Raw genomic sequence first — 22,778 nt, 5'->3', positions numbered from 1 at the left:
TGTGAGTTCATTATATATTATGGAAATTAACCCCTTGTCAGATATGTGATTTGCAAATAAATTCTCCCAATGGTGGGTTGTCTCTTTTGTGTTTAGTTTCGTTTGTGTTGCAGAAGCTCTTTAGTCTGACGAATTCCCACTTGTTTATTTTTTCTTTTGTTTCCCTTGTCTGAGAAGACACGGTATTTGAAAAGATCCTTTTTAGTTTGATATCAAAGAATGTACTACCGATATTATCTTCCAGGAGCTTTACAGTTTCAGGATGTATCTTCAAGTCTTTGATCCATTGTGAGTTTATTTCTGTGTACGGTGTGAGATAGTGGTCTACCTTCATTCTTTTGCATGTGGCTGTCCAGTTTTCCCAATACCATTTATTGAAGAGACTCTCCTTTCACCATTGTATGTTCTTGGCAACTTTGTCAATGATTGGCTGTCTGTAGATGTGTGGTTTTATTTCTGGCCTTTCAGTTATGTTCCATTGATCTCTGTTCCTGTTTTTGTACCAGTACCATGCCATTTTGGTCACTATGGCTGTGTAATATATTTTGAAGTCAGGGATTGTGATACCTCCAGCTTTGTTCTTTTTTTCTCAGGATTTCCTTAGCAATTTGGGGCCTTTGATTGGCCCATATGAATTTTAGCATTCTGTGCTCTATTTCCATGAAGAATGTCATTGAGATTCTGATTGGGATTGCATTGAATCTGTAGATTACTTTGGGTAGTACAGATATTTTAACTATGTTTATTCTTCGAATCCATGAGCAAGGAATCTCTTTCCATCTCTTTAAGTCATTATTAACTTCTCTCAGTAATGTCTTATAGTTTTCTTTGTATAAATCCTTCAGCTCCTTGGTTACATTTATTCCTAGGTACTTTATTTTTTTAGTTGTGATTGCAAATGGAATTATATTCTCAAGACCACTTACTGTAAGTTTGTTATTGGAGTATGGAAAACCAACTGATATTTGTAAGTTGATTCTGTACCCTGCAACTTTACCGTAGTTGTTAATTATTTCTATTAGTTTTCCAATGGATTTTTTTTTGTTTTCTATACATAAGATCATGTCGTCTGCAAAAAGCAAGAGTTTCACTTCCTTTCTCCTGCCTAATTATTCTGGTCAAAACCTCCAGTACTATGTTGAATAAGAGTGATGATAGTGGGCATCCTTGTCTTGTTCCTGTTCTCAGGGGGATGGTGCTCAGTTTTTGCCCATTGAGTATGATGTTGGCTGTGGGTTGTCATATATGGCCTTTATTATTTGAGGTAATTTCCTTCTATCCCCATTTTCTTAAGAGTTTTTATCATAAGTGGCTGTTGGATCTTGTCAAATGCTTTCTCTGCTTCTATTGAGATGATCATGTGGTTTTTATTCCTTATTTTGTTGATGTGGTGTATCACAATTGATTTACAGATGTTGAACCATCCTTGTGTCCCTGGTATGAATCCCACTTGATCATGATGTATGATACTTTTGATGTATTACTGAATTCGAGTTGCCAAAGTTTCGTTGAGAATTTTTGCATCTGTGTTAATAAGCAATATTGGCCTGTAGTTCTTTTTTGTGATGTCTTTGTCAGCCTTTGGTATCAGAGTGATGTTGGCCTCATAGAATGTGTTAGGAAGTGTTCCATCCTCCCTAAATTTTTGGAATAGCTTGAAAAGGATAGCTATTAAATCCTCTCTGAAAGTTGGGTAGAACTCCCCAGGAAAGCCATCTGGTCCTGGGGTTTTATTCTTTGTAATGATTTCGATTGCTGTTTCAATCTCTTTCCTTGTGATTGGTCTATTCAGATTGTCTATTTCTTCTTGACTCAACTTTGGGAGGTTGTAAGAGTCTAAGAATTTATCCATTTCCTCTAAGTTATCCATTTTGTTGGCATACAGTTTTTCATAGTATTCTGTTATAATCCATTGTATTTCTGTGGAGGCTGTTGTTATTTCTCCTCTTTCATTTCCGACTTTGTTTATTTGAGCTTTCTCTCTTTTTTTCTTTGTAAGTCTGACTAGGGGGTTGTCAATTTTATTTATCTTCTCAAAGAACCAACTCTTTGTTTCATTGATCCTTTCTACTGCTTTTCTTGTTTCAATAGCATTTATTTCTGCTCTGATTTTTATTATTTCTCTCCTTCTCCTGACTTTTGGTTTTGTTTGTTCATCTTTTTCTAATTCAATTAGGTGTAATTTGAGATTGCTTATTTGGGATTTTTCTTGTTTGTTAAGATGTTCCTGTACTTGGATGAATTTTCCTCTTAATACAGGTTTTGCTGCATCCCATATGAGTTGGTACGGCATGTTATCATTTTCATTTGTCTCCAGATATTTTTTGATTTCTTCTTTAGTTTCTTCAATGATCCATTTCTTGTTCAATAGCATATTATTTAGTCTCCACATCTTTGTCCCTTTCTCAGCTTTTTTCTTGTAATTGATTTCTAGCTTTATAGTGTTATGATCAGAGAAGATGCTTGTTATTATTTCAATTTTTTTAAATTTATAGAGACTTACCTTGTTTCCAAACGTATTGTCTGTCCTTGAGAATGTTCCATGTGCACTTTAGAAGAAAGTGTATTCTGTTGTTTTCCAAACGTATGGTCTGTCCTTGAGAATGTTCCATGTGCACTTTAGAAGAATGTGTATACTGTTGTTTTTGGATAAGTGTTCTATATATGTCTATTAAGTCCAACTGGTTTCTTTTTTCATTTAATTACACTGTTTCCTTGTTGATTTTCTGTCTGGATGATTTGTCCAATGATGTGAGTGAGGTGTTGAGGTCTCCTACTGTTATTGTGTTATTTTTTATATCTTCTTTTAGGCTTGTTAATAGTTGCTTTATGAACTTTGGTGCTCCTGTGTTGGGTGCATAGACATTTATGTGTTATTTCTTCTTGATGGAGTGTCCCTTTGATCATTATATATTGCCTCTCTTTGTCTCTCTTTACCTTCCTTATCTTGAAGTCTACTTTGTCTGATATAAGTATTGCAATGCCTGCTTTCTTTTGTTTGCCATTAGCTTGAGTATCGTCTTCCACCCCTTCACTCTAAGCCTGCATTTTTCATTGGAGCTGACATATGTTTCCTGGAGGCAACAAATTGTTGGATCTTGTTCTTTAATCCATCTTGTCACTCTGTGTCTTTGTATTGGAGAGTTCAGTTTGTTTACATTGAGGGTGATTATTCATGTATGAGGGGTTAATGCTGTCATTATATCACTCGTATTCTGGTTTTCCTGCATTTCCTTTGTTTCTTTTCCTGTGTGTTTTGGTCTACCCATTGAATTCTGCAGTTTTTTATGATGTGTTTCTTTGTTTTTTCCTTGTTTATTTTTGTGTCTCTGTTCTGCTTTTTGATTTAGTGGCTATCCTGAAGTTTGTATTCAGAATCTCGTGTATAACATAGTCCCTTTTCTGATGGCTTCTTATTTCCTTAGCCTAAACTGACTCAGCCCCTTTCCTCCCCCCCTCCTAAGTTATTATTCTCAAAGCTTATTCCAACTTGTATTGTGAGTTTGTGGTTAAAGTGACAAGATTGTCTTTGTTTTTGGTGTTTTCTTTCCCTTTAGCCTAATGCTATAGTTGAATATTTGCTATCCTATTCTGATTCTGTCTATCTCTTTGTCTCCTTGCTCTGTGTTTTGTGATCCTTTCTCCCTTTTTTTCTTTTTAGAGGTACGAGGGCCTTCTCAATGATTTCTTTTAGGGGGTGTCTTGTGGCTACAAAGTCCCTTAGCTTTTGTTTGCCTGGGAAAGATTTAATTTCTCCCTCATATCTGAAGGGTATTTTTGCTGGATAGAGTGTTCCTGGCTGAAGATTTTTATCTTTTAACGTTTTGAATATGTCATTCCATTCTCTCCTAGCTTGTAAGGTTTCTGCAGAGAAATCTGCTGAAAGCCTGATAGGGGTTTCTTTGTAGGTTATTTTCTTCTGCCTTGCTGCCCTGAGTATTCTTTCTTTGTCATTTATTTTTGCCAGTTTTACTACTATATGCCTTGCAGTAGCTCTTTTTACATTGAGAAATCTAGGAGATCTGAAAACTTCCTCCACACACATTTCTCTCTCATTCCCTAGATTTGGGAAATTCTCTGCTATTATTTCTTTTAACATACTTTCTGCTCCATTCTCCTTCTATATACCTTCTCGAATACCTATAATTCTTATTTTGCATTTCCTCACTGAGTTGGATATTTCTCAGAGATTTTCTTCACTTCTTTTTAGTCTTAGTTCTCTCTCCTCTGTCTGGAGCATTTCAACATCTCTATCTTCCATTATGCTGATTTTCTCCTCTATGGTGTCCACACGAGCAGTTAGGTAATCCATATTTTGTTTTATCTCTTCCATTGTGTCTCTCATCTCTAATATTTCTGATTGATTCTTCTTCATATTTGCAATCTCTTTTGTGAAGTAGCTTCTAAACTCATTGAATTGTTTATGTTCTCTTTTACCTCATTGAGTTTTTTGATGATAGCTATTTTGAATTCATTGTCATTTAGTTTACTTATTTCTGTGTCCTCAAGACTGAGTTCTGGGTGCTTATCGTTTTCTCTCTGGTCTGAAGATTTGATGAAGTGCCTGATGTTGGAAGGATGGGATTTTCCCATTCTTCGGTTGTGGTTACAGCCTATCACCACTGGATGGGGATTGAGAGCCAAGTATTCTGAGTCGTCTGCCTTCAGCTGAGATGGCACGGCATGGGTCAGGGGAGGGGAAATTTCTCCTGCCTGCAGTCTCTTGTTTCTCAATCAGCCCTTCTTATCTGGTCTCCTGGGGTCTTGGCTTGATGAGGTCACCCTGTGTGAAGGCTTTTCCCCATTAGAGGGTCTCCCTCTAGGCTGTGAGGGGCCCAGGGAGTCCTGGCTGATCCTGCGGATGTGTGACCCCTCCACTCCTTTCTTCATGGTGCCTCCCATGGCAGTGACCACAGTCTTTAGGGGAGGAAGCAAAGTTCTCTCTTACCCAGTTCCATCTCCTCTGAGGGGAGCTCCAGCCTCTCCACCCTCCATCATGTGGCCGCCGTGACTCTCTAAGGATTTTTGTGCTGTTAGGGTATTATCCGTTGGAATATGGTTGCTTCTTTTTGTTGTATGTTGGAGGGGAGAGAGTCTCAGGCAAGTTCACTCTGCCATGACACTGACGTCACTCTCTTACTGTTTTTAAGATTCTCTCTTTGTCTTTAACATTTTTTTTCTGCTTTATCTCCCCAAACTGCCCCGCCCCCCCATACACAGTTGTATTTCTTAGTTGCAGCTCCTTCTAGTTGTGGGATGTGGGATGCCACCTCAACGTGACCTGACGAGCCGTGCCATGTCTGCTCCCAGAATCCAAACCCTGGGCCACCACAGCGGAGCTCGCGAACTTAACCACTCAGCCATGGAGCCAGCTCCTGTCTTTAACTTTTGGCAATTTAATTGTAATGTTTCTCAGTGTGGATCTCTTTGGATTCATTTTATGTGGAACATAGAGGGGCTTCCTGGATTTGCATATATGTTTATTTTCCTGGGTTGTGGTAGGTTTCAGCTATTACTTTTTCAAATAAGTGTTATGCCCTCTTTCTCTCTCTCTTCTACTGGAACCTCTGTAATGTGAATATTTGTCCACTTGATTTTGTCCCATAAGTCCCTTAAGCTATCTTCAATCTTTTTTATTCTTTTTTTTTTTTCTGCTTCTTGTTTGGATTAGTTCCACTGCCCTGTCCTTGAGTTCACTGATCCTTTCTACCACTTAACTTTGTTGACATTCTCAGTTTGTTCAGGCCTTATTCTCCTGACTTTGGTAGCATTTTTATTGATGAGGAGCAAGGCTGCCCCAGGGAGAGAAGCTCAAGGTGACTTGTCCTACATACTGATCTATATCATCCTTGGGGGAGCATAGGATGTCCTGACCTGATCCGATCTTATACTTGTCTAAAGTTATATGACCGCCCAATAACCACACCCCACCTGCACTGATACCATTTTAATGACTTTTTTTACATCATCTTTCCTTTGTCATGTAAAGAGATAACTCACATAGCTATGCCTTAAATTTAGCCCTACCCTCAACCCTTGCTTGCAGCTATTACTGCCCCCATGCCTGCAGCTCTTTACTACCCATGGGTCCTGTCCCCATGCTGCTCCATGCTATTCTCTGAATAAAACAGCACTACTGCAAGACCTTGAGAGTCCAAGAAATCTTTCTTTTGACTCCTTGACTCACCAAGCCTGCATTATTTATGACCAGTATTTTATATTCTTTATTAGGTAAATTACGTATATCCATTTTATTATGGTCTTTCTCAGGAGTTTTATGTTTTATCTTTTTCTTTTTTTTTGGGAACATATTTTATTGTTTCTTCACTTTTCTTGACTCTCTGACAAAGTGGTCTCATGTAGGAGATGAATCTTCTCATTCAGTCTGGCCCAAGTTCTTGGTTGTCTTTCAAACCTTTGTAACTAGAGAAGCTGCCTTCTTTGTTCTTAGTTGTTTACAGTAGTTAAGTTGTGTCAAGACCTGTCACTGTCCTAAAGGGAATGACTTCAGTCTGATTGGAATCAGACCTTCAGGCAGCAGCTTTTAGAGTATGCAAATGGAGCCCTTTCAGGGAAAAACTAGGAGATAAACTATTCTGTATGTTCCCTCTCTGCTAAGCAGTGTGGTGATAGCTGGTTAAAAACTGTTTCTTTGCTACAGCCTGTGGGACCTACAAACACAAGCCCTGCTGGCCACCAAAGCCCACCAATAAAGGGGTAAATCCCCTTCCAACAGCTGCTAAAGTAAGGGTACCAGACATGTGCACAAGCTCCCTCCAGAGGTACCAGTGACCTTGAGTAGGCTAGAGGGAGTATGTGGAGATGGCCCCTGCCAGCTTCCCTATATCCAGCTATGATGACAGTCAGTGCATAGTTATGTGCTGAATTGGAAGCATGACCCTCAGGCAGCAGCTTTTGAGGTATGCAAACAGATCTCCTTCAGAGAAAGCCTGGGACTGAGATTTTTTCTTTTTTGTTCCCACTGCACTGAGCCCTGGGAGGATAGCCAGAGTGTGAACTTGGTAGCCCACTTTGAGCTCTTTATATATTTTTTTGCTGTAGTTGTGGGTTTCTTGGATGCAAGCCTTTGCTGACTTTCAGAGCTAGGTGTTCTGGAGCTCATTCTCCAGGTACAAGTTTTAAAAGTTGGAATGCTAGATGTTCGGTCCAAACTTTTTGGCCCTTAGGGAGAAGCTGAGAGTTGTGAGTTTCCTCTTGATTGTATGTCACTGTGCTGGGGGTGGAACTTATGGCGTGTCTCAGCCTCTCCTACCTGTTTCACTCTGTGTTTTTTTTTCTAATTTGTCCAATGTTTGGAAGTCACTCACTAGTTTCTGAATTTCTTTAAGAGGAAATTGCATCTTTGTAGCTGTAGAAATTGTGTGTCTGTGGGAAGAATTGAGTTCAGGAGCTTCCTATATTTGCCTTCTTGGATCAAACTCTTCCTTGCTTCTTATCTTGCTACATCTTCTTTTGTGATTTGATGACTTTTGCAGTAGGATGCTTTGACTCTGTTATCATAATATTTTTTTGTATCTGCTACAGGTTTTTCCTTTGTGACTTCCATGAGGTTTACATAAAACATCTTATATTTATAGTAATGTACTTTAAGCTGGTAATAACTTACCTTCAATAACAAACAAAAACTTTATACTTTTACTTCTCCTCTCCTAACTTTTTTAGTTATTGATGGTAAAATTCACATATATTTATATTGTGTATCAAATAAGCAATTATTGTACTTATGATTATTTCTATACTTTTTAAATGTTTAAACTGAAGTTGTAAGTGAATTATGCATCACCATTAAAATATTAGAGAATATGACTTTGCCTACATTTACCATTAATGGCAAGTTTTATACATAAATTCACATATTTTTATGATGATAATTAGCATCTTCTACTTTCTGCTTGATGAAGGCCCTTTAGTGTTTTTTGTAAAGCAGGTCTAGTGGAGGAACTGGTGAACTCCCGCAGCTTTTGTTTGTTTGGGAAGGTCTTTATCTGTCCTTCATTTCTGAATGATAGCTTTGCCAGATATAGTATTCTCATTGACAGTTTTTTTCTTTCAATATTTTGAATATATCTTTTCACTCTCTGGTTTCCCAGCCCAGATAGAATCATAAAACTGACTCCATCGTTGGTATAACTCATTTGCTGGGGATCTAAATCAGGCAAAACTTCCCATGGTGCTTCCTGAGCAGACAGGATCACCAACTCAGCACTGCAGATGAGCAAAGTGACTGACTAGGCTCTGTGCTCAGTGTTCCTGTAAGCAGGGCTGTAGGATGGGCTATGCAGATTCCTAGGTGTTTTGGTTAGGCCTCCTGATTGCACAGGACTTGGGGCTATGTTGAGGACTAGGCAGGATCATGAGTTTGCTTCCCTTACCAGGTAGGGCAATAGAACAAGCTCCAAGACCTGTAACGCTAGTTAGCTATGCACTTGAAGCAAGCAGAACTGCAGTGAACTCTCTGCCATTCAGAGCCACCAGCTCAGCCCTACAGATGGTCATGGTTGCTTGCTGTGCTCTTTGCTCCAGTGCCACTGTAAGCAAGGCTGTACATGGTTGTAGTGGCTATACCACTTCCTGGGTGTTCTACCTAGACTTCCTTGTTGAGCTGGGCTGCGGGCAATAGTCAGCAGTAGGTGGGGCTATGAATTTGCTTTCCTGCCCAGGCATGCTGATAGAACAGGCTCCAAGGCCCAGCTTTTTGACTGTGGACTCATATCAGTAAGGACCACACACCTGGCCAGATGGTGTCACCAACTTGGCTCTGGTGATGGGAAGAGCCACTGACTGGTATCTCTGTATGGGCACTGCTGCAAGGAAGAATTCAGTCTGCCAAGATCTGAGCGGTGGTTTCTGTGAGTCTCACCCTATTCTCTGTCCCAATTCTATCTCCAATAGTCAAGACCTACAGATTCCCCCATGATGCTGTGAGACCTGAGTGGGCCTCCTAGGAAGCATCCTGCAGCACTGGTGGAACTGTATGTCCACCTTGGACTCTCTTTTTCCTGCCGGAGTAACCATAAGCACAGGAATACCCTCTTAGTGCAGCACTGTGCTGGCCTGGGGGAAGTGTGATTCAGTCAGAGTGTAGCCATTCCCCCAATACTTCTAATGTGGTCCTTTTCAGTATCTGTGGTCCAGAGACCTGCTTCAGCCACACCCCTGTGTTCTGGGATTTTCTCAATGGTGTCTTGTCTATGGATAATTGCTAACTGGTCTTCTTGTCAGGAAGACTGAAGTCAGGAATAGCATATGTCACAACTTGATGACGTCACTGACTGATTTTGAATTTTAAGCTACCCTTGCATTCTTGGCACAAATATTCTGTCATGGCTTATAATACTTTTAATATGCTGATTGGGTTTGTTGCATCTGTCATCATGAGGGATATTGGTCCATAGTTTTGTTTTCTTTTTTTTCCTAAATTTGATAAAGGAGTAATGAACAAGTTAGGAAGTGTTTTCATTTTCTTCCTTTTTCTGGAAAAATTTGAGAAGAATTGGTCTTAATTCATCTTCAAATGTTTGCTAGAATTCAGCAGTGAAGTCATCTGTTCCTGAGCTTTATTTTGCTGAAAATTTATTTATTATTGATACAATCTCTTCACTTGTTATAGATCTCTTCAGATTTTTCTTCCTCTTGAGTCCGTTTTGGTAGCTTGTGTATTTCCAGTATTCTATTATAATCCTTTTCATTTCTGTAAGCTCAGTAGTAATGCCTCCACTTTTATTTCTGAATTTAGTAATTTGAGTTTTCTCTATTTCACAGTGAATGTACAATGGCTTGTCATTTTTGTTGAACTTTTCAAAGAATCAACTTTAGATATAGTTGATTTTCCTTATTCTTTTTCTATTCTGTATTTTGTTAACCTGATTGTAATTATATTATTTCCTTTCATTTGCTAGCTTTGGCTTTAGCTGCACTGCTATTACTTATTCCTTCAGATGTAAATTAAATTATTGGTTTGAGATATTCCTTCATTTTTAATTTAGGTACTTATAGCTGTAGATTACCCTATGAGCACTGCATAAGAGTGTGTTCTTTAATGTCTATAATATGTGAATTTTCAAAATTTCTTTCCTTTATTGATTTCCAGTTTCATTCCATTGTGGTCAGTGAAGATGTTTCACATGATTTTAATCTTTTTAAATGTATTGTGAAACACATAGAAACAGAGATTGGATTGATGGTTGCCAGAGGGAATGGGGGCAGGGCGGAGGGCAAAAGGGGTGATTAAGCACATGTGTATAGTGATGAATGGTAATTAATCTTTGGGTATTAAACATGTTGTAATCTACACAGAACTTAAAATATATAATGATGCATACCTGAAATTTATATAATTTTATAAACCAATGTCATCACAATAACAAAAAGTATTGTGATTTTCTTGGTTTGTCCTGGTTTATAGTATATGGTTTATCCTGGAAAAATGTTTCCTATGCAATTTAGAAGAATGTGTGTTCTTCAGTTCTTGGATAGGATGTAATACATATTGTATCTTGTTAGTTTATAGTGTTGCTCTTATTATTTCTTTACTGGTCTTCTCTCCAGTCATTCTGTTATTCTGGTGAGGTATTTGATATTTCCAGCTATTATTGTAGAACTGTCAATTTCCCCTTCAATTCTGCCAATTTTTGCTTCATATATTTTAGGGCCCTGTTTTATATATATATTTATAATAGTTAGATCTTGATTAATTGACTCCTATCAAGATATAATGTCCTTCTTTGTCTCCTCTAAGAGTTTTTCGTTTACAGTCTATTTTGTCTAATCTTAGCACAGCTAGCACAGCTCTGTTCTGGCTACTGTTTGCATAGAATACTTTTTTCCATTCTTTCACTTTCACCTATGTGTGTCTTGGATGTAAGTAGGTTTCATGTAGACAGTACACACATAGTTGAATCATGTTTTCTTACACATTCCACCAATCACTAACTTTTATTGGAGAGTTTAATCCAATTTCATTTAGGTAATTGCTGCTAAGAAAGAACTTACTTCTGGCCTTTTGCTATTTGTTTTCCATGTGTCTTATAGTTTTTGTTCTTTACTTCTGCCATTACTGCTTTATTTTGTGTTTAATTGATTTTTTAGTGTACCCTTTATTTCCTTCTCATTTTCATATTAATTATCTTTGCAATTATCCTGGGATTACAATCAACAACTAAATTTACAATAATTTTGTTTGAGTAATCCCAAGGTATCTTCAGTAGTATAAAAACTCCTCTCCTATATGGCTGCCTCCCTCCTACTTTACCTTGTTATTGTCACAAATCTTTATACTTTTTGTACCATTAATATAGATTTATAATTATTTTATTTAAAATCATGTAGAAGAAATAAGAGTTAGAAACTAAAAGTAAAAATTATTTGGTTTTGTATTTACCTATGCAATTAGCTTTCTTCTCTTTTCTTTAACTCTCCTGTTCTTCTGGAACTCCATTTTTCATGAGTAGGCACACTTAATGGCATCCAACCTGTCTCTTAGGTTCTTTTTGGTTTTTCTTCATTCTTTCATTATGCTCCTCAGTCTGGATTACTTCAATTAATTCTTCTTTAAATTCACTGATTCTTTATTCTCCCTGCTCTAATCAGTGTTGAACTCCTCTAGTGCATTTCTCTTTTTACTTATTATGCTTTTCAGTTCCAGAAATGCTAGCTGGTTCCTTTTTAAAATTTCTCTGTCTTTGTTGATGCTCCCTATTTAATGAAAATTCATTCTCCTAGTTTCCTTTCATCATATGTCCAATATTCTTTTACCTCTTTACAAATATTCAAGACAGTTTATTTGAAATCTTTGTTTTGTGGGCTGGCCCTATTGCCTAGTGGTTAAGTTCAGTGTGCTCTGCTTCATTGGCCTGGGTTCAGTTCCTGGGCACAGACCTACACCACTCATCAGTGGCCATGTTGTAGCAGCAACCCTTGCACAAAATAAACGAAGATTGCCACAGATGTTAGCTCAGAGTGAATCTTCCTCAAGCGAAAAGAGGAAAATTGGCAATGGATGTTAGCTTAGGGCAAATCTTCCTCAGCAAACAAAGTCTGTGCTTTATAATAATAATATCTATGTTTTCTCAGAGTTTCTGTCAATTTCTTTGTTTTCTCTTAATGGTATGTACTTTACTGTTATATTTCATATCTTTTCATTTTTGTTGAAAACTGGGCATTTCAAATATTATAGGTTTGTAACTATGAAAATCAGATTCTTCCCTCTTCCCAAGGCTTTTTTCTTATTGCTTGCTGTGGATTGTAGTTGTTTGTTTAATGAATTTTCTAAAATATTTTTAAATATGATATTCTTTGTCAGGTGTGGTCTCTGAGGTCCCTGAAATTTTACTTATAATCAGATAGTAGTTTGACAAAGATTTCCTTAAACACCACATTTAACTATCTTCTTCTTGATTCAGCACTCACTTGTAAACTTTTGACTATTTTTCAGAGTTTTAACACAGTTGATTCTAGAGCTTTCGCTTAATTTTTTCAGTGTTTTTATATAGGAATGGGCCCTTGAAATGTGCTAACTGGTTATTTTTCCTGCCTTTCTCTTTTAAGAACACTGATTATTACATTTATAGCCCACTAAATAATTCAGGTGAATCTTCCATCTTAAGACTCTTAAATTAATTACAATCGTAAAGCCATTGGTAATATTTACAGATTCCATGGATTAGGATCTGATATGTTTGGGGATCATTATTCAGGTCCCTACAGAGTTGTTTCTCACTTATGCTACTATATATCCGTGGGCATCTAGCAAATTGGAGAGCCTCCTCTACGTGGTCACGCAAGGCTGATGAAGCCTTCACCATCTGTAGCTGCACCTCCTCAAGCATGAAGCTTCCTCAATCATTGCGGCAGGAGAAACATAACAAGAGAGTAATGAGTATGCTTCAACCCACCCCAAAATGATATATATCAGTTCTTTCTGCAGTCCGTTGTCTGCAACTAATACACATCTCACTCTACCTATAATTGGTAGGTACCTGTGAGGAAGCAGATGGAATGTTTGAATATCACTATTTCTGTGAGTCATGCTTTATCAATTTTTTTTGAATAATGGAATATTACTGTTTAACCTTACAGAAAATGTGATATGTGCTGGAAATTGTTCTCTGCTTTGTATGCATGTAATCTGATAACTTCATTGACAGTCTTATGAGGATGGCATGATATTATTATCTCTTTCTTTACAGATGATAAGCTGAAGTTTTATGATGACAAATTACTTACTCATTTTGAGGCCAAGCCACTTTAGTACACAAAACGAACTTGTAACTGTCACACATGCTTGCAATGAGAAAAGTGTAATAATTCTACTTGAGAATCTGGGCTCAGAGGAAAATGTGGAGAGGAAAGAATGAATCCATCTCCTTTATTGGGGGAAAAAAACACTTGAAGGCCATAACTGTGGTGGTAAGGTAAGAGGAATTTTAAAAAAAAGATTTTGCTAAAGAGACTTATTGAGACATTTTTGAGAAAGAGTAGAAATGAAAATAAAACTAAATTAAATTTTAAAAATTCAAAGTACCAAGTGCTGCAAAAATTTGAAGAAATTTGAATGTGTTTGGCCTTGGGAGTACAAAATGGTAGAGCTACTTCCATAGACAGTTTGGCAATTTCTGTTCAATTAAGTGTATTTACCAAATGAACAAGTAATCCAACTCTTAGATATTTACTCAAAGGAAATAAAAACCTATGTTCACAAAAATTTTAGCCAATGTTTTGGTCAGCCTTATTTATAATCACTCACTGGAAACAACTGTGGAAAGAAAAAAACAATATGTGAAGTTTATATTATGGAATACTACTCTGCAGTTAAAAAATTCCACTACAGATACAGGTAACAATATGGATGGATCTCAATTAAATTACGCTAAGTGAAAAATGCCAGAATCAAAGACTACATATTCTAGGATTCTAGATAAGGACACTCTTGCAGAGGCAGAATTATGTGGAAAAAAGCATATTAGTGCTTATGAGGGGCAATGGGTCACAGAGAGGGTTGACTACACAGAAACTCGGGGAAATTTATTACGGGTGACTGCAGTAGTGGTTACATGACTATACATGGAAATTAATGATCAAATTATTAGAACTATATACTAAAAAGTATGCATATTACTGTTTGTTATTTATACATTAATTAAAAATAAAAATACTATGAAATAACAATACAAAAACATATGTGAATGTTCAAAATATCTAACTTGGTCTCCACAAGCAGTTTAATTACTTCTTCCCTAGGAAAGTAGGAAGAGACGCTGTAGATGTTCTAATGGGGGCATCTCCTGAGAGCTCCATGTCACTATAATTCACTCCAGTTCCCATGCATTAGCCTCTGAAATCCAACATGACTCCAGGTAACTTTGTTTTGGAGGGACCAGGCTTTGGCCCTAGCCTTTTTGGTCATCGTTTATTAATCTGAATGTTGATGGTTGTTTTCACATACAGGCCTTCTCTCGATCTTAAGATTTCCTACAAGCCTGCAGCCACGGCCAAGGCAATACTCCAAGGTAAAAATTATATTGAATGACTTTAAAATGTTAACCCTTGCACTCACCAAGTTATTTTATAGGCATTTCTTTATTTGGAAATAAGGCATTTCCTTATTTACAGATAGATTTATGCAGATTATGTGGGAGAGGTAATTTTATTATGTTTATTTTACATATGAGCAAGGAATTTATCCCTCCAAGGACACAGAAAGAATGCAGGGTAGATTCAGGACTTGAACCCATGTTAATGTTCTTTCCTCCATTGTTCTCTGCCTTAGAGGCCTTGGAACCTTTGACCACTATTTGAGAGAGCTTCTCTAACAGTATTTATGCATTATTCCATGGGTGAACTTTTTATTTCAAACACATTATTCAGGATTGACTGTCATTTGTTTTCAAACAGCAATGTAAGCTTCCATATTCAACGTACGGTTTTAGGGAAAACTGTAATTCATGCAAAAGCAGTGGCGTAGCTACACCTACTATGATTGATCAAGCACAGAAATAGATGTTTTGAACATTTTCCTTAAAAACTGAAGTGAAGCTGGGGAGTAAATGTCAAAACTTCCATCTGCAGAAAGTTAAATGATACTTATGAAACATCATGATGATCCTCTAAAAAAGATTAATAAAAAAATAATTAGGGTGATGCTACCATTAAGTGGTAATTTTATTGTGTTCACTGTACGTTTGCCCCCCTATTGTAAGTAAGGAGAAAAAAGAAAACAGGAGAGTGAAATGACTCTTCTTTAAACTATGAAAGGGACAAAAGAGAAATAGCAAGATCCAAATTTTGTTTTAACATTTCTCCCAGAATTTCATCCTTGTTGTTTCTAGCATATCTGCACATGTTGACAGTGATATGGCTAAAACACGGGCTTCTGATTAGTTGATAATGGGTTTAAATCCTCACACTAGCTGTGTAATTATAGATCATTACATAACTTCACAAATCCTTAATTCTTTAGTGTTAAAATAAGAATAAGGATACTATCTACCTTACACACACACATATTGTTATATGTAAAGCTCTTAGCATTGGTTGTAGCACATGGTATATGCTAAAAGTGATTATGTATGTTAAGGTGAGCAAACACAACCTTCAAGGGCTAGCCTTGTAAAGTGACAGTGCCAAAGGTGTAGGAGGAAGATGGCAGGAAATAACAGTCAGCATAACGTGGCTGCCTTTGCAAAGGACTCAGATTCAGATAAAAAGAATTAAAATACTGTTCCTACACAAGAACAGATTCATATAAAATGTATAACAACACAAAGTGTGTCACAAAAACAGATATGCAGGCTAGAGGGAAGCCACAAACTGAACTCTCACTTTATATCTCTGTGATTCAAATATGGGATGACAGTCATGAAAAAAAAGGGTTTAAGAGAAGAAGACACTTTTAACGCAATTTAAAAGATAAATTTCAAGGAAGAAATTAAGAAAAAAACTTGGTATGTGAAAGAGCAGCCAATTGTATGAGTGGAACAAGGAAAGAATGAAAGTTACTGGAGAGTACAGAAAATCTCCTGATCCTATGGTGTGAGAAAAGGCAAATGGAAGAAGGAAGCTACACGACTTCAAAATTCACTCACACCCAAAGCCCTGCATCTTACCTCTCACTTTTTCCAAACCAACAGAGAGACCATAATTCCATCCTAATAGTAATTTTATAGCTAATACTTATCACTTAACTCTCAATATTTTACTCATAGTTTTTTGGGTTTTTTTGAGGAAGATTAGCCCTGAGCTAACATCTACCGCCAATCCTCCTCTTTTTGCTGAGGAAGATTAGCCCTGAGCTAACATCCATGCCCATCTTCCTCTACTTTATATGTGGGATGCCTGCCACAGCATGGCTTGACAAGCGGTGCATAGGTCCGCACCCAGGATCCGAATCGGTGAACCCCGGGCCACCAAAACAGATTATGTGAACTTAACCACTGCACCAGTGGGCTGGCTCCCTCATTGTTTTTTTAATGCATTATCTCATTTAATTCTTACAATAATACCTTGAGTTAGATCTCATTACTATCTTCATTTTGTAAATGGAGAAAATTAGGTTCAGGGGAGTTAGGTTAACACAAATGATTCCTAGATAGTAAGTGGTAGAGTTGATATGTACCTCATCCCAGAGCACAAGCTCTATACCTGGTTCTATGCTTTCCCCTCAGAATTGCCTCTGCTAGTTGTGCATGCCCCTGCAGCTCCACTTATACCACCACACACACTATACATATGATTCTCAGTTGCTTCACTGTGAAACCCCCAACGCTGAATTTGGACCAATGGAGACAAGTAATTGTGAATTGAGTTAAATCTGATTCTATTTAAATTCAACTAATACAATTTTAGTTAGAACCACTCTACTTGGATCCAAAGATTGGCTTTCCATTAATACTTGTGGAAACATGAATAAATTACTCAATGTCTTGGGCCTCACAATTTAAATGAAAGTAACAACTAACCAACCTCATAAGACTGTTGAGAGGAATTATTGGATATACATGTAAAGCATCTAAAGCAGTCCTGGCATATGAGCAACATAGTGGTGTAATCTTTTACTAGGATGGGAAAAACTGGATACGGCACCCCAGACATGTCATCTGAAAGAAGTCATTCAATTTTCCAAATCTCAGTTTACAAATTAAAAAATTTTAAAACTGAGACGAAGATCCATAAAGATCCTTCTAATTCAGCTATTTTTAACCACAGATAAGGTACCAAATTTTGTGGTTAAGCTCATGCTTTAGATATGGAGAATCTTGAAACACATATTATTGCTATAATGAAATAATGCACATGGTATATGAATGTTTCAATTTCACTGTAATCTCTATTCCACTTAACACTCGTACTTTATTTTACTTGGCTACAGGGCATGTGATTCTCAAATAACGTAGATGGACAACAAGACAGAAGTGATGCAGTTTATCCTTGTAGGACTAACTGATAACCCAGAATTGCAGATCCCTCTCTTTATAATGTTCACTCTGATTTATCTCACAAATGTGGTTGGAAATCTGGGGATGATTCTGCTGATTCTCATGGACTCTCATCTACACACTCCCATGTATTATTTTCTCAGTAACTTGTCTCTGGTAGACTTGTGTTACTCTTCAGCTGTCACTCCCACAGTCGTGGCTGGGTTTATTACAGGAGACAAGATCATTTCCTACAATGCATGTGCTGCTCAGATGTTCTTTTTTGCAGCTTTTGCCACTATAGAAAATTTTTTCTTGGCATCAATGGCTTATGACCGCTATGCAGCAGTGTGCAAACCCCTGCATTACACCACCACCATGACAACAAGTATGTGTGCACGTCTGATCATAGGCTGCTATGCCTGTGGTTTTTTGAATGCTTCCATCCACGTTGGGAACACATTCCGTCTTCCCTTCTGTATGTCCAATGTGGTCCATCACTTTTTCTGTGATATTCCAGCAGTCTTGGCTCTGTCTTGCTCTGATAGGCTTGTGAGTGAGTTGGTTCTTCTTTATGTAGCCAGCTTCAATGTCTTTTTTGCTCTCCTGGTCATCTTGATATCCTACTTATTCATATTTATAACCATCCTAAACATGCACTCATCTGCAGGATACCAGAAGGCTTTATTCACCTGTGGCTCCCACCTCACTGCAGTCTCCATCTTCTATGGGACTCTTATTGTCATGTACTTACAGCCGAGCTCCAGTCATTCCATGGACACAGACAAAACGGTGTCTGTGTTCTATAGTATGATTATCCCCATGCTCAACCCTGTTGTCTATAGCCTGAGAAACAAGGAGGTCAAGAGTGCATTCAAAAAGGTTCTTCTGGAGACAAAATTGTCTGTATGTTTGTGATTTAAATGTCATAAGATTCACAGTAACCTCATTTCATTTCTCTCAGATCTTCCCCATGTACTGACTCATATTTTAGGCCCACACTGAAGCTAAGTTCTTTAAGTTATTACCGTCCCTCTTCAAAAGTTTGTTGTCTAGAAAAAAGGAAATATTATGTTGAGAAATATAATACCAGAATGAGAATGGCTAAGGTGAATCATAAGACATCTTGTGTCCTGCTTGTCAAAAACCTTGTTATGGATATTTGACTCATTCACTCATTCTGCATACATTTCCCCTACCATATGCCGCTATAAACATACATCTAAACCAGGGGCACAAACAAGCCCATGAGCAGAAGTGTATGTATGTGCCTCATGTGGGAGCTTATACACGGGAGTGGGAAATTTGTCATATGTAATGGAATGTGGCTAGCTTTTAACTTACATAATTTAGTAATTAATTGTAGTATTAGAACGTCAATTTATGTTTAACATTATGTATCTACTTTGTTGACTAAGTGTTCTAAGGGTCCTAATTTCAAAATAAAGTGACTTTTAAATGAAAGTATTTGCTTTTTTCTTGACATATTTTATCTGGAGATACATAAATGCAACACAAATTAATTGCTGCGTCTTGACTGAGCCATTTTATACAATCAATATATTCACAATATAATTTTTGAAAGAATACAAGAGCCAGAGTACAAGAAAAATGGAGGGGAAATTAAAAACATTTTCTAATTGGAAAATTACTGCATACATACAAATTGTAATTAACTTAAATTATTCTAAATGTCCATATAAATATAAACATGACAGTATCTCTCAGTAATAAAGACAATATGCATTCAATATGCTAGTATAATGCACAATCTTTGTACTTTTAATTTTGATCCTCAGGGGTTTGATACTTATAAAACCTATCTACAGGAATGTACACCCATGTCTAATTTGTTGTCTGTATAAAATAAGAGACTTCAGCATCTCAATATTTGTAAGATTGTGCCTTGAATGTGTTAGGATTCTTGTAGTGGTACTTGTGAATCATTATAGTTTAACACAAATATTCATTTTGGTATTTATGATAATGTTTCTACTCTTGCAATTGTTTCTATCTTTTATTTTAAATGATTATTTAATTTTAAAAATAACAGAAGATTTTCAGAAATAGCACAGAATGTTTCTATATAATCTTGTGGCAGGCTAAAAATAGCTGCCAAAAGATCCATGACCCAATCTCTGGAACCTGGGAATATTAATTTATATGGCAAAAAAGAACTACTGAGATGTGATTAAATTAAGAATTTTAAGATTAGGAGGTTATCCTGAATTATCTGTGTGTATCCTAAATAAAATCCCACATGTTCTTATAGGAAGGAGCCATAGAGGCTAAGATTCTGAGATGATGCTGGAAGAGGAAGCACCAGGAATCTATCTCCTCACCTAGACAATTACACTGAGAATCTGTCTGATGTAACTATTTGGCATTTCTGGAGTCTATTGGCTTGCTACTTCCAGGGGAAGACTTGGATGATAAATTGCAGTTAATTTTGATCATTTTCAGCTCTTAGCACAGTAGCAGGTACCCATTTCCCACTCTGAGCCATGTGACAAGCAGCTGTGCATGTGTTCCTGGAGCAGCTTGCACACAACTTGCAAGAGCCAGGGTGGGCTAAATGACTCTGTCCTCTAAATATTGAGAATTTGTGCTCTGATTGCTGCTTCAGATCACAGAGGTGCAAACAAAGAGGTAGGAGGTCATTGTTGTTCTACTTCCCCTATTATTTCAAGACTCCCTCCCCCCCCATTAGCTGAAGTGACTTCCAGGGGACTTAAAGGGCTATTGCCTGTTTTATTTTCCCCTTAATTTTTTCCCCTTTCTAGAGCCAAACATTAAAGTCTAGAACATTCAAAAACAACTGCATAAAAATAAGTAGATCAGAAAATGACTATACATGCCCAGGGAGAAGCTCAGAAAAGACCTGAGGAGACCTTAAGTTTGCTCATTAGGCTGATCCTCAGCAGAGAGAGAGCCTACAGCAATCAAAAAAACAAAAACAATAACAGAAAAGAGCAAAGGCTGGGGAAAGGGGAGAATATGATGTCCAGATTCAGTGTTCTGGAAGAAATATTAGTTCACTTAACTGTTTATTGATCTCAAGTGTGTTTCAGCCATAATGATGAGCCATGGGAATACAGACTCACGCGAAGTAAACACCATTTTTGCACTCATGGTGCTCAAGTCTAATGGGGAAGATAAACACTGAACAATGAAACACCCTAAGAAGCATGCAATTATATGTAGAAAAAAATGCCATCCATTTATAATTATGTATAGAATAAGCATGTAATTATACATAGAAAAATGAGAGAGAAAAGAAGAAATCTACTTTATATTGACTGGACAGAATGTTTTCTCATTCTCAGAAATTTTTTTTGAGGGACTGATCAATAACTTTATTGATTAAACAGTTTATTGTATACTCAAAATATAGTTCAAGTTATCACAATTGACACAATTTTTCATGTATGAATTTCATGTGTGTAATACATTTAGGAAGGCAAATCTGTATTGTCGTAACAAAAAGAAGTAATTTTCAGGTTGTGGCAGTGTCTGATGTTAGGTGAGCCTTAGGGCAGAAGGAAAAGCCCAGAGTTTTCATTTTAGCCAGGGCTAATGACAAAGAACCAATGTGAGAAAGATCGTCCCAAAGAAAGTGACAGTATGTACTAATGGCTCCAAATTTAAAAAAAGTTCGTAGAATCTAAAAGAAGCCGATGTGTCTGCAGCATAGATAGCAAAGCCACTTCCTTGATAGTTTCCATTTCAGCATCCTCTGAGAATAAAATCCAAATAAAACCAAACAAATCCATCTATTCTTGATACCAGGGTTGTTGGTCTGGATCACATGATCCGAATAGGCAGGTCATAAAGATAGCTCAAATATTATCATACCAGAAGCAATGAAAATTGGGATTCAAAATTAGCTTCAAATTGGAAATGATTTGTTGGAAACCTGCAACATCGTGATAAAAGCCATTGCCATTTCTTGAGGAATATCCATCATACCCAAGGAGAATAACTTACAGACTGTGAGTTTAAAAACCCATGATAGTGTGAGTAGTTCCTATAATTTTCCTAGAGGTTGTGAATAATTAACCTCCACTCTACTGAGATATGACTTAGTAGTAAACTTGTACACCAAGGTATTCAGCCTGTTCATGTCTCAGTCATCACCATCCCACATGGCCAATGCCTTTTTGTCTTGTCATGGCAAGAATTCCTGCTGTTCTTGTTATTGTAAATGAATCAGAACACTTTTCCCTCTAGGTCCATGTTGTTACCAATATCTATATAGTGTAATGGTTGTGAGCATAGATTGTGCACAGAAATACATCTGGTTTTAAACGTGAGACTTTTCAATTTTCTATCTTTGACACCTTTGGAAAACACCTGTAATAAAGAAGGGATAATAGCACTATCTACATCACAGTGTGATAATATATAGTAGAGTTGAGAGGAATACATGAAATGAGATATGGTCGGGAGAAAAGAGAGGGAGATACAGATAGGCAGGTCATATAGAGATATAATGTCTTGTATTATAAGAAAATTGGGTTAACTTCAGAAACTTTGTATTTGCTAAATAAAGAAGGCAATAATCTGGAATACTTAGTCATCTAGTGAGTTAATTTAAAAAAGTGTTCCATCTCTCCTTCCTCTTTCAGATATAAGAGAATTTTCAAATCAATTCACTTCAAAAGTCACTGGACAGATATATCAATTAGTCACCCTCAGAAACCTATTTATAATCTAATTTATTGCAACTAATAAGAGAAGTTACATAGTAAATAGATATGAAAATTATTATTCAAAAGAGAAGTAGATTGAGTTATGGGATGTATATACATTGATCTCAGCTCTTTTTATGGGTCAATTTATGGCTAAGAAATCTGGCACATAATTTAGTAAAAAGGACTATCAGGGATTATAGCCATGTAGAAGGGAACAGCCTAATTCTGCCAGTGAGTACAACTGTAAAAACTAATTTTTTAAAAAAAGTTGTATAAAGGCATTGAAGAACAACAAAGACAGTCATTAATTGAGAAGCCAAAGTACTAGAGAAAAGAGAAAAGGATTGACATAAACTCCTTATTTTCTTACTAAATATAAGAATTCAATATTTAGCTTGAAAGCACATTAAACACAGCAAAGGAGTAAACTAGTAAAGGGCTCAGTAGAAACTATCCAGGCTAAAAAATGGAGCAGAACACTGATAGAAATTAAAGAAAAGAGCAAGAGAGACATGAATGACCTGGTGAAAAGGTTGTTTATATATGTTTTGAAGACTAAGAAAGGAAGAGGAAAGATAATATGGTAGAAACCATACATAAAGAGATACCTGAGGGGCTGGCCTCATGGCCAAGGGGTTAAGTTCCCATGCTC

General features: G+C 36.9%; 1 protein-coding gene across 1 annotated transcript; it reads left to right on the top strand.

The window, feature by feature from the left end:
• Nucleotides 1-17,408: 17,408 nt before the first annotated feature.
• LOC106822547 (olfactory receptor 5B3-like) lies at nucleotides 17,409-18,727 on the top strand. Its single transcript, XM_014827794.3, has one exon. It carries the CDS (start codon nucleotides 17,412-17,414, stop codon nucleotides 18,348-18,350), a length of 939 nt encoding a protein of 312 aa, XP_014683280.1. The 5' UTR covers nucleotides 17,409-17,411; the 3' UTR covers nucleotides 18,351-18,727.
• Nucleotides 18,728-22,778: the final 4,051 nt, after the last annotated feature.

This window comes from Equus asinus, chromosome 17 (assembly GCF_041296235.1).
Source record: "Equus asinus isolate D_3611 breed Donkey chromosome 17, EquAss-T2T_v2, whole genome shotgun sequence".
NCBI lineage: Eukaryota > Metazoa > Chordata > Mammalia > Perissodactyla > Equidae > Equus > Equus asinus.
This window is presented reverse-complemented; position numbering and strand designations above follow the sequence as displayed.